The 12,597-nt window shown below is 34.8% G+C and overlaps 2 protein-coding genes across 7 annotated transcripts; one reads left to right on the top strand and one right to left on the bottom strand.

Moving 5' to 3' along the window:
- Positions 1–1,547: 1,547 nt before the first annotated feature.
- Positions 1,548–7,890, top strand: LOC107855392 (heparanase-like protein 2). Of its 5 annotated transcripts, none has more exons than XM_016700387.2 (10): positions 1,548–1,778; positions 3,143–3,399; positions 3,531–3,567; positions 3,932–4,115; positions 4,471–4,619; positions 4,720–4,953; positions 5,423–5,612; positions 5,720–5,845; positions 5,964–6,063; positions 7,173–7,890. In XM_016700387.2, exons 2-10 carry the CDS (start codon positions 3,190–3,192, stop codon positions 7,560–7,562), a joined length of 1,620 nt encoding a protein of 539 aa, XP_016555873.2. In that variant the 5' UTR covers positions 1,548–1,778; positions 3,143–3,189; the 3' UTR covers positions 7,563–7,890. The 5 variants fall into 5 exon arrangements, with proteins under 5 accessions (XP_016555873.2, XP_016555872.2, XP_016555875.2 ...); XM_016700386.2 differs by having other exon boundaries at positions 1,548–1,950; XM_016700389.2 differs by lacking the exon at positions 1,548–1,778 and adding an exon at positions 1,989–2,097.
- Positions 7,891–7,952: 62 nt separating this feature from the next.
- Positions 7,953–12,318, bottom strand: LOC107855393 (SNAP25 homologous protein SNAP33). Of its 2 annotated transcripts, none has more exons than XM_016700391.2 (6): positions 12,028–12,318; positions 10,380–10,928; positions 9,908–10,001; positions 9,605–9,741; positions 8,639–8,736; positions 7,953–8,338 (listed from the first exon to the last, which is right to left on the bottom strand). In XM_016700391.2, exons 2-6 carry the CDS (start codon positions 10,869–10,871, stop codon positions 8,239–8,241), a joined length of 921 nt encoding a protein of 306 aa, XP_016555877.1. In that variant the 5' UTR covers positions 10,872–10,928; positions 12,028–12,318; the 3' UTR covers positions 7,953–8,238. The 2 variants fall into 2 exon arrangements, with proteins under 2 accessions (XP_016555877.1, XP_047269846.1); XM_047413890.1 differs by having other exon boundaries at positions 12,212–12,264.
- Between the last annotated feature and the right edge of the window lie 279 nt (positions 12,319–12,597).

The raw sequence follows: 12,597 nt of genomic DNA, 5'->3' as shown, positions 1-12,597 counted from the left end.
TGATTTAAATAAATTTTTGATTTATTTACCCTAACAAATTTATTACTTCTTTATTTTAATATTATCATTCATCGAAAATCCTCATTACCGAACACACCCTATGTGATAAAAAAATATTTATGTGTATTAAACTCTTAAATTAGATAACTTTTATGTAATAAGAAAATACAAATTATTTTTGATAAATCCAAAGTTGAATAACCACTAATAAAATTTATCTTAAAAAATTTATTTTCACATCTAACTTTCAATTTTAAATAGGCATTTGACCATGAAAGATCAAAAATACATTCACTTTATTTGAATTTTTAAAATTGAAAATAGAGTTGAATTGTGTTTGGTCATAGTATTTGAAGTTGATAATCGAATTTAAACGTATTTTTTTGAAAAAATATAAAAAGAGAATAAATTTAAAAATAGAATTTTATGAAATTGCAGTTATATTATGAAAATAAAAAAAATAATTTATTTTTAAAATGCAATAAAAAATAGTGAAAACATCTTTTGAGATGTTTTTCAAATTTTCAAATACAACTTCAATTTGTATTTGATTTATTTATGACCAAATAAGTATTTCGAAATAAGTAAAAACGTATTCTGAAATACAGTGAATACTATTTATGGCTAAACGGGTTTTTTTTAATCTTTATTACAAAACATACAATCAACACAACTCCAACTTTAGTTTTAAAATTTATAAACGAAGTAATTTTTTTATTTCATGACCAAATGTCCATTACTGCTTTTTGTTGTCCTTTGTTCTTGTAATTGTGTTATTTTAATTTGTGCAATGAACTGACTTGAGTAAATTTAAATTTTAAAAATTAAAATATTCTATGTTAGTGGAGAGGTGAATTGGAAGAGGATATTGCAAACCAGCCATACAAAAAAAAAAAAAAAGGTAAGAAAGAAAAGAAATAGAGATATAAATACGGTATCTAAGCCTTTGTCTCCTTTTCGTGATGGTGAGATTCACTATTTTTACTTGACAAAATTTGAGAGACACAACTTTTGTCTGCCATGTTATACTTGGACCTCTCACATATTAAATTTTTTTTATAAGGAAAATTTTACCTTCAAAATGAAACTTCTCTACGTGATTTAAATTAATTAAATTCTAAAATAAATGTTGAACATTACATGAAGCTAAAAAAGAAATACTCTCAATTTTTAAAAATAAATAATCATGAATACTTTGAGTCGTATTCACACATTTGTAATTTGTTTTATAATTTTTATTTTTTACTCTTTAAACTCTCTAAATTAGATCTCCCCCCCCCTCCCCCTCCCCCTCCCCCTCGGACCAATGTAATTTTATTTTTTCAATTCAATTCATTTAAATGACATAGCCACATTAGCTTGCTTTCGGATTTTACTTATTTTTTTTCTTTTTTTATTTGGTGTCTAATATCAATATTAAAACATCAATTAATTTTGATGGAACTGTAGGCCTTTTTGTGGGGATAGAGCTCCTGATAAAATTTTCTTTTTAAAATTTCTAAATAAGAGTGGAAGGATCACATTTGACTGATGTTGACTTAGCTGAACCAAATCTTACTCAAATTGTGATAAAATACATTTCTGGAAAAAACAAAGTAGTACAGTACTTTTCTATCAATGAGGCATTGCTAAGGACAAACTACAACCTTAAAGACAGCTCACAACTGGAAATCCAACAAAGAACTTATGACTCTGTTCATGCAATTGACACCTCATTCGTTAAACTTTTTGTCTATATTTCCTTTTTCTCACATCAACTGTGTGGAACTTCAAGAATGGTAACTAATTTTTTTTAACCAATAACCATGATTCTTGAATGAATTAATGCTACTTGTTACTATTTAAAAGCTCCAAACTTAAAGTACATACACTTTGACAAAAATCAGAAACTTACCCTTTTGATTTCACACACTTATTCTTCACTTGTGCATTCTTTTCCCCAACCACAAGGTACTGTTAAATAAAGCTTGTACCTTTTTGCCACAGAGGCTTCACATTATCAGTGTACTTTTTTTTTTTTGAGACTTTTGCTCTATTATTGTCAAATTCTTGTAGTGTTTGAGGTTGTTTGTTATTTGGGTTCAGCTTAATTTTTGGGTATGTTGATAGCTATGAAAGATCTTAGCTTTTTGGTGTTAGTATTATGGAGTTCTTGTGATTGTTGGATCTAGTTCTAGGTAGTTGATTCTGGTTGGTTAATTTCTCATTATCTTTTTAGTTTTGAGTTTTGCTATCCATATTTCATGATTAGTGTACTTTAGTACTTATAAAGTGTGGCTATCTGCACTTGATGATGAGTGTTTGCCCCTGAATGTTTTTACCATAATTTGGTTTTCCTTTTTCTAAAAGAAAATCACAAAATTTTCATATTTGGATAATCATTGAAAGTTTTGGACTCTATAAATTGAGGTTCATTCCTTCTCACCTGTTAGTATCCACAATGTAGTCTTAAGGCTTTGAGAGTTTTAGTTAGGGGAGAATTTGCGAGAGACACAAATATTAGCTAATCACTTGTGTGGATCTCTTTTTATTTGGATTGAATTTTGTAAGGTTATTTCTGTCAATATTTTGTACTCTCTTTTATACCGTGGATTGCTCATCTCTGCATATGGATATAGGTCAATACTAAATCACGCTAAATTATTGTGTCTCTTTTGGTGTATTTCTCTTTTGCCTTCTTATTATTCGTCTGCTGAGGTTTGCTTTGCTGACATCTGCATGACACCTAATTGTTTCGGTCATATATAACACTTGGCCAGTGTTCATTTTCAGCTTCTGTAATATCTGACCAAGAAAAGCAATTTGGTTTGCATCCTCATTTCCTGTTCTTATTTTGTTAATCTGCTCTTGATTTTTAAAATCATGTTGGGTTCATTTTATCCAATCAATGGAAATAGATTCAATGCATTGTTCTCAGAAAGGCGTAATATGTAAATTTGTTGTAGCTACCTCAAGATACTGAAGGAGCCTTAAATACAGAATGACAAGAAGAGGTTTATTTTGTTAAGCCGCTTAATAAGAGAATTGCTAGCTTTCTGATGAAATGACATATTTTTCCTCATTGTCATTCACGTAGAAGTTCTTTTAATTTTTTTTTTCTCTTGCACTCTTTTAACAATTATTGCATCCTCGTCCGTTACAGCTTATGACCTTGTTCAAAGAGGGTGAAGCTGAGTAGGTTAACAGCCAATGGGCTTCCCATCATTCTTGATAATCTTTCTGGCACTGTGTCCTGCATTTCTGGCACAAATAATTGAAGATACAACATTTGTGATTGATGGAACTGTAAAAATTGCTGAGACAGATGATAATTATGTTTGCGCTACCCTTGACTGGTGGCCTAAAGAAAAATGCAACTACAACGATTGCCCTTGGGGCTTGGCATCTCTGATAAATCTGGTAAAGCTCTACTACTAATTGTTATTGTGGGCATATATTTCTTTGCTAATAGTCGCAGCACATTCCTTGTGCAGTTTGTGATGATGGAATGAGCAGTTGATATTCATTTATTTTCTTTTGACTTTTTTCAGGATTTGTCTCACCCCTTTCTAGCAAATTCTATTCAAGGTTAGCATGTTCCCATAGTGTTATAGCTTTATCTTAATATTTGCGATCTTGTTGTTCATACTCTTGAATGTGTTACTTGAGCTGAGGGTTTTTCGGAAACAACCTCTCTACCTCCACGAGATAGGGTAAGGTCTGCGTACGCTCTACCCTCCCCAGATCCATCTGTGGATTACACTTACGCTGGGTATGTTGTTTTTTGTTGTTGTTCTTACACTAATTAACAAACTTTGATCGGTAAACTCTACAACTTCACCTTAACATCAAATGCACCATCTATTCGCGTCAGTGGGCAAATTAGACTTAATGCTTCTTTAGAATGCTTATTGATTTCTCTTCTGTTCTGATTGCTAATTTTGTGGTGTAGCTTTCAAACATTTGAGATTACGGCTTGGAGGTTCTTTGCAAAACCGAATACTATATGATGTTGGCAATTTGGAGTCTACTTGTCACCCATTTACCGAGCAGGAGGATGGGTTGTTTGGATTTTCAAAGGGATGCTTATATATGGATAGATGGGATGAGCTAAATAGGTTTTTCAATAAGACGGGGTGAGTTATTAACTTTTGTGCTACTTCTTGTTCGAATTTTCTTCCCGGAGTATGTCATAACTTACTTAAAATTCTTTGAAATTTGTTAAGACATATGCTAAAAAATAAATACAAGTGTACCTTTCTCTAATGGTGTCACTTCGACATGGTAATATAGCCCAATCAAATGTCCCGATTTCAAGTCTTGCCTCCACTTATTAACATAAACTATCTCCACGTGCTTGGCAAAGAAAAAAAGAGGAGTGTGTTAAGGCGTAATGAGATAAATAAAAGTGTCCCGTAACTATCAATAGCTTACATGACGTGGTCACTCACTTCAACAAAGCTCATCCCACTTTCACTGCTTATGCTGCAGAGCACTTGTAACCTTTGGCCTGAATGCATTGCGAGGGAGGCAGCGGACCGGTAAGCGTGTCTGGAAAGGGAATTGGGATTCCAGCAATGCCTATGATTTCATAAGTTACACTAGCTCCAAGGGCTACCAAATACACTCATGGGAATTTGGTATAATTGCTGACAATTTCCTTCTCTCTTTTTTTTGATAAATCGCTATTGTTTGATAGAAGTTGGAATTTCTTAAATAATGGTTCCCCTTGGTTTGCAGGAAATGAGTTGAGTGGTAGGGGGGTTGGTGCAAAGGTTGACGCTGAACAATATGGAAAAGATGTTATCCATCTTAAAAATCTCATAGACCAATTGTATAAGCATTTCCAACCTCGACCACTTCTCTTAGCACCAGGAGGATTCTATGATAAAGAGTGGTATGACACGTTCCTTGAGGTGTCAGGGACAGGCACTGTCGATGCCTTGACTCATCATATATATAATCTTGGTCCAGGTAAGCTAGCATAAAGTTTTATGAGTAGCTTGGTGCTGTATGAAAGCCTCTTTTAGCTTAGAAAATCTAGGACAAGGATGATCACATAAAGCTAAGCACTGACAACGTTTTCCTGGCTCGATTTGTTTCAGTTGATAAAACGTTCTCTCGGGTCTTCTACAAAAATTATTTTTCACTTGTGATTTACTAGTTGGTGGAACGAAATTAGATAAATTCAAATTTGTCTATCAACATTACCATTAACATCACATTTCATTAAGATAAATGTTAGTATTTACTTCTGTTAAATTCGAATTGTGAACAGCTGCTCTGCTAGTTGGACGTTTTGCTTTATCTATCTTTTTCTTGTCAGTGTTAGTGAGGTGATTCATTGTGTATACAGTTAAATTTGTACTTGTGTTCTCTAGATTTGTTAGCCAATTTTACTCATCTTACTCCATCTTATAAAACCAGATAATTTCTGTTTCAGGATCTGACCTCAATCTCGTAAGCAAAATTTTAAATCCTCTGCACTTAAATAAAATTGCTGAGACATTCAGTAATCTTACTCAAACCATTGAAATGACTGGTCCTTGGACTTCAGCTTGGGTCGGAGAATCTGGTGGGGCGTTTAATAATGGAGCTCCTGACGTGTCTAACACCTTTGTGAACAGTTTTTGGTAAATTTCTTGCCCGACTTGATTTATTTTTATTGTTGTTGTTGGAATCTAATCAGTTAATTGTTTATATTCAAGCTTTTTATCTTAATATGGATTATGGAATTTAGGTACTTGGATCAGCTTGGGATGGCAGCCAAGTATCACACTAAAGTATATTGCAGACAGACCTTCATAGGCGGAAACTATGGGCTCCTTGACACAAGCACATTTGTCCCAAATCCTGATTATTATAGGTGAGGTGATTGACTTACCAATCCAAGGTTGATTCTGTCATCTATTAAATTAATTCTAGTTATTAAATACGTGATAATCTGGTCTGAAATCTTTATCTTCCGCCTTCAACGAACACAGTGCGCTTCTTTGGCATCGGCTGATGGGAAAAGAAGTTCTTGATGTTAGCAGCAATGCGTCACTATATCTGCGCTCTTATGCCCACTGTACAAGACATAGAGTAAGAGCCCCGTGGACCACTGAATCATTTACTCATAGAATTTCAGGTGCATCATTTGGTTAGAGGTACATTAACCTTCGCAGAAAGTAATTTGACGGTTTCAGAAAGGAAGTCTTAAACTTACACGCGTAATCACTGTTCCATAAACCTTGTTCATCATCAATAGTAATATTATTACTTCTTGTGTTGCATTGAGTCCATCCACTTCTGGTCAATCTTACTTGTTTATAGAGGCTAAACCTTCACACCTACTTTTAGTTAGGCACAAAGATGCGCTGTGACCCCAACTGTATGAGCCTTGCATAGTCAGCCCAAGTCCGAATTAAGGAGGGTTGCGGTAGGTTGGTTATCAGCATAAAAGTAATCATAAGATGCTGAAACCTCTAGATATTGAACATGGTGTCCATGTTAGTGTTAAATAGGCAAGGTGTTCCATCACATGTGTGAGAGAGTTTATGCCAAGTACCAACACCATGAAAGGTTGATCAGTGGAAAATTATTAGCATTGGAATGAAATGGTCTGTTGAAATAGATATATCAGATTCATGTAGCAGCCAATAGGATTGAGGTGTAGTTGATTGATTGATGTTGAAGCAAGGTGTTTTTCTTGATTATTTTCATTTACTCCATTTCAAATTGTAACTTGTAAAGAACATATCTTTAACACTTTGGAAGGAGTAACGAGAGCAAGGCATTTTGTTTTAATGCTTTGATTGTTATAATAGGAGTTGATGCTATTCCGTCTCAACTATTTTTTTCTTTTCTGTGATGCTGGATCTCCCTTGTGCTTTGTTTGGTAAGTGAGCTTACCACTCTTGGATAATGTTAGAACGTGATGCTTCGTATATGTTTCTTAAGGTAAACGAGTCAATCAAAATGGAGGATAGAACATCCTTCTACTGAACCATTTTGAGGCATTTTGGTGAAGCCAGTTTCTGGTCACTAATATTTCCATTTTATGTTAGCCATACCGCATTAATTTGGTTAATTCTCAATAATGCATATTAGGTAAAGCCTTCATATATCATATTAACATGCGATGATTTACATTTCTCTGCTAGTGCGCAAAACTTAAACCTTTCAAATTTCCTGGTGTTGTCTTTGTGCAGGAAGGTGTGACATTACTTTTGATCAATCTAAGCGACCAAACTCATTATGGAGTCACCATCGAATCTACTGCAAGCATCACCTTGCACGTCAAAGAGAAATCAAATCACAAGAGTTCTTTCGTGCATCGTCTTAAGAAAACTATTGCATGGCTTGGAAGCAAATCATCAGACGTTACATTATCACGAGAAGAGTACCATCTGACACCACAAGATGGGGACCTTCAAAGCAGAACCATGCTGTTGAATGGAAAACCATTACAACTCACAGAAAATGGAGATATCCCAAGTTTGTCTCCAGTCCTTGTAAACCTTAAGTCTCCAATATCAGTTCTCCCCTTGTCCATCAAATTCATAGTACTCCCCTACTTAAGCTCTCCTGGTTGTAGTTAAGGATTAGGAGATACTTGTGCCTAATAGCTATACTCTGGCACTCTATCCATTCTTACTTGTATAAACTACTATAATAAACTGAGTGGCCAATTTGTTTCTGCATATAAGTTCTGGCCAAGATGATTGAGAAAGATTCAACCAATTTGAATTGATCACATCACAATAGTAGTAGTGTAAAAGCCAAGTCAGGGGGCAGCTACAGTTATGTATTATATGGTTAGACTAGACAAACCCCTCTCCCTACTAGTGTTTCCAGCAACATGTGCCTTGTAATGTAAGCTGTCTATAAACTAGCAGAATCAGAAATAATCAGTTTCCTCTTGGTTTATATGCTTAGACAATACAACTTTTATTAGTTTGATAGTACCAAGAGGTACTCAATGAATGGTGGATTGAAACTTTTTTTTTTTTAAAAAACTGGATGTTGAGCATACAGCACATTCAACTATTCATGTTCAACATTATTTCTGTACAATGGATAAGTAACAATTCGTCGACCTGTCTTCCAAATATCAGACAACTATAGAATAGAATACTGTAAAAATATAATTACAAAGTAACATGAAATAGCAGAAAGAAGGATCTGTGAAAAACTCAAGAATAGTTGAAAATGATAAAGAACTGAAGTTAAACGTCTGAAAGCTCATTAACAGGTCTCCAACAGATGTCTACTGGTTTACTTTCCAAGCAAGCGGCGAATCCTATGGTTGGCCCCTTTAACTCTGGAACCAAGCTCATCAACATCATCTTCAACATGATCCAATGCCTCCTTGTGCCTGTAATATCCAACAGCATATACAGAATTATTAGAAAATCTAGAGAACTTCTAGTGCTCGCGAACTACTTATATTATTTTATAATATAGGACGGAGACTGGTTTAAATGAAGCGACAATGAACAGAAATCATATAGCCAAAATCAACTTGCTTGAGAATGAGGCGTAGTTGTTGCATATACATAATTCTTAGAAGTCACTAAGTAACATAGTACGTTAACAGTCTCATCGTACAATAAGGTGATAGTAGAGAACAAGGGAGGAGAGCGGAATCTTTTTAATAGGATCTTATAATACTAACCTCTCCACTTCAGATCCCATGTCAACAGCCATATTCTTGAGCTCCCCCAACAGAATGCTGAGATCTTCTAGACCATCATCTTGCTTTGCTTTCTCAGCCTGTCAAAAGTTTATACAAGACAACAGATTTAGCTAAATGATATTACGATTCATATTCATGCAGAAGGCAATGAAAGAAAGGAAAAAAAGGAGGGAGGGGGGAGGGCAAGCTGAGCCCTGGGCAATTCTCAATCTGGCGGTGAAGAATGAACGAAAACTAAGGTATTACAAGTATCACGGTGTTTTACTACGTTTGCTGTTTCACTTTTGGGGTTCCAAAAGGAAACTTCTATTATAAAAAAATTTCAAACACTATGCCACATTTAAAAAATGGATTATCGCTTTTTCACTCAGAGAAAGCAAGGGTCCTTTAGCTTTATGGGATGCCTTGATTCTCTCTAGTAAATCTGTTTTCTGATATTCCTCCTTTCGCGAACATGATTAGATAGTACCTCTCCAAACACAAGTATAGATAGACCCCATGAAATTCCATTAGATCCTTTTTCATGTACTCACGTTTCCTCGCTCATCATTTAAATGAAGTTGTGGAGGGGATGAGTTTCTAGAATTATATTTTATATAAACACTGGAATATAACAACGTAACTCCAGAATTAAAAAGAAAACAGGAGAGAAATGAACATAAATAATTTGTTGTTTACTCTTAATCATCAATGTTAACTGGAAAATTGCCACTCAAGTGTTAACAGAAACATTAGAAGAAAAGGTGTCAAAATGCTAGAAAGGTGGACGGCGAAGTGAGGAAAGATGTAGAAAAGAAAATTTCCAAAATTACTAGTGTCCTGCATTAATGGATCGTTGAAGGTTTAGGGTGTATTGGATCTGGAGAACTTCCTTAATAATTTTTTGTTTCTTTGAGGAGAATTGTAACAGTATTCTCTATTTTGTCCCGAGTCACATGAACATACCTCAACTTTCTGCAGTGCGTTTGTAGGCTCTGGGGGCGGTGTCCGTGAACTTGACCTTGCCTTAGGTGCAGAGTTCAATCCTAACTTCTCCCGCTGCTCCAAGTGGTTGCCCCTCCTTTGAACCGGATTATCTGACCCTGTGCCACATTATCAGAGTATCAAACTAGCTATCATTGTCAGTTGACTCAACCTTTCCGTTACTACTACTTTCAAAATTTTGTGCACATTAATCCTTCACTTTTCTCCCTCACGATCTTCAAATCAAAGTAGAAGAATAACAAGAACAAAAATAAAATGAGTTACCTCTTGTGATAACAGGCCCTGTAATTGGGCGATTCGTCTTTGGCTTCCAAGTCTTAGAAAATATACCCCCAAGACTCCCCAAGAGTTTTTCACCCTGAATTAAATTTCAAACATAAGTCTCACAAGGATAACAGGTAACAGTTGCAAAACATCTTCAAGATGTTCAAGAGACATCTTTAAGGGAGTAAAGACTTCTAAATGGAAGGGTAAAAAGAGACTAGTCATAATAAATAAATATATATCTCCTTCGAATAGCATAATGGACAATGGAATAAGTTTCATTTTAAAATGAACGGATATGTAAATAGAAACCATCACTCAAACAGTAGTACAGAAATAAGTTAGAGAAAAAAGGTGCTTCACGAAATGACCACAAGAATTTGCAGAACATAAAGCATACTGATATGAGCCTTCCGCAATTATGTCTGCTTCTACGAACTAGAAAAAAACTTGCGAACAAAGCAAGTCATACCCTGCTAAGATCATGGTCGATGTCTGCTGCAGTCATATGGGTTCTTGTAATTTGTTCTCCCTGTTGATGTAAAGTGATCAAGGTTTTTGTTGCATCCTCTCGCATGTCTTCTGCAATCTTCAGGCAGTTGTTAACAGACTTTGTAGTCTCTTCTGACCTGTAGACGGCATAGTTTTCCAACTCCTCTACACTTTGGTTCTCAAATCCTCCAGACTCCCGGAAATCATTCTTGTATTTATTTCTTGCTGTCGAAGTTGAGTAAGCATGAGAAGGAGTCTCTTTAATTTCATCATCATCAAAAAGGTTTGCACCCAAATTTGGGTTAGCTGCAGAAGGCTGTGGTGGCATTCTACTTGATGGTTTTACAGTTTGCTTCATGTCAGACTCATCGTCAGAATCAAAGGGATTTAATCCAGGATTACTATGAACCACGGGATCCGCAGATTTTTTCCTAGCATTCCAATGTAAAGGAGACTTCTTAAGACCATGCATTTTTTGATAAATAGAAAGTAATCCGATGGGGATGGACCTGCTAGATTAAGAAAGTATCTGCAGAAAGAGATGACCAAACTATTAGGCGAACGTTATAATTGAGACAACTGTTAGTTTGTTACTGTAAGACATACACAGAGGCAATTCAGTTACAGACCACAACAGAACATTGGCTAGAAGCTAAAACATCAGGAGCAGACAACTCACAACAGATAGCAAGAAAGACTCAAATCAAGCTTTGTTCAGAGAAATAGTACTAATAAGTAATGAAGAATTCGAAAATCAAGTATTCAATACTAATATAATACAACGACAATAAACAACTGCAGCATCTCAATCCCAAGTCGCTTCCTATTCATTTGTTGGTCTGGATTAGAGGATTCATTTTCACGAAGTGATTCCGAGAATCAACCAACGGAAAAATCCATAGCCTGGGTGATTCAGAACCTCCCTCTCACCCAAATAAATGAACTGAGATGAATCAAATCAATAAGTTTTTTGATCGACCCAGGCTCAGCAAAGCCAAATTCAATCAAGTCATGTGGTTGGGTCTTACTTTTACAACTACGGTAGAATCCAAATAAGGAAATTTCGACCATTTCAGCAATTCACAACCCCGCGAGGATTGCTTGGTTACCTAAGTCAGAACACTGTTCATCCTAGCAAAATTCAAGAAAATCCAACAACAAGGACCACAAAAAGTATCCAAAATTTAGGAGACATACAAGTCCAGTTCTATTTACATCTCCAACATAAACAAAATTGGAATTTCAACTTTCTTCCATAGAAGCAAATTCCATCAATCATCCATTAACCAAAGCAGAAATTAAAGAATATCCCTTATTCATATTCCTAACTGCTATCCTACTGATTCCTCAAAACCCCATAAATCATATCACAAAACCCAAAACATAACAAGAAAGCAAAAGGGGTTTCCCCAAAACAGTTGAAAACACAGCTCCAAATGAAAATCTTGTGACATAAAACAGTACATCAAGAAAAAGAACAAGAAAAATATCACTGAATAAAGTCTAAAACGACCCATATAAAAAAAAAAAAAGAGATCCGTTTATATCTTCATAAACTCAATAAATTCATCAATTGAATTATAGAACTCAGAGAAAAACATGCACTAAGAACCCCTATAACGCAGTACCTGAAAATCCAAAACTCAGTACACTGAAACTTTCGCTGAGCGCACAAAATGTAGAGAATAGAATTCAAAAAAATTACATATAATATGAAATGGATTGACTATATAAGAAAGAAAGAAGCGTGGAGCAGGAGGGGAAGTTTAGACTTTTTGTTTTATTTTTGAATTAATGAATGAAGCCAACAACCATTGTCGCAATTTGGACAGTTTCTTCTTTCTATGTATGTATTTTGCCTATGTAGACCGGACTTTCTCTTGTCAACTCTTTTCATTTTCTTTCTCCCCCATCAACTTACATTTTTTTTTTAAAAAAAAAAATTGGAATTTGAATAATTGTGATTTTTATGAGTGTGAATAGTTTTTGGAGAATAAGAGTTGTTCAAACAATCAAAAGATGTTATTTAATGAATTCAAAATTATTTAAATATCTGCTAGTTATTTAGAAGTAATTATGATGTAGAGAAGGAGAAGTGGTCGAGGGATATTATTTAAACAATCGGAAGTGATTTAAGCAAATGAAAAATATTATTTCAATAATCAAAAATTATTTAAACATTTTCTAATTGTTTGGAG

Source organism: Capsicum annuum, chromosome 6, assembly GCF_002878395.1.
Source record: "Capsicum annuum cultivar UCD-10X-F1 chromosome 6, UCD10Xv1.1, whole genome shotgun sequence".
In the NCBI taxonomy this organism is placed as follows: domain Eukaryota; kingdom Viridiplantae; phylum Streptophyta; class Magnoliopsida; order Solanales; family Solanaceae; genus Capsicum; species Capsicum annuum.
This window is presented reverse-complemented; position numbering and strand designations above follow the sequence as displayed.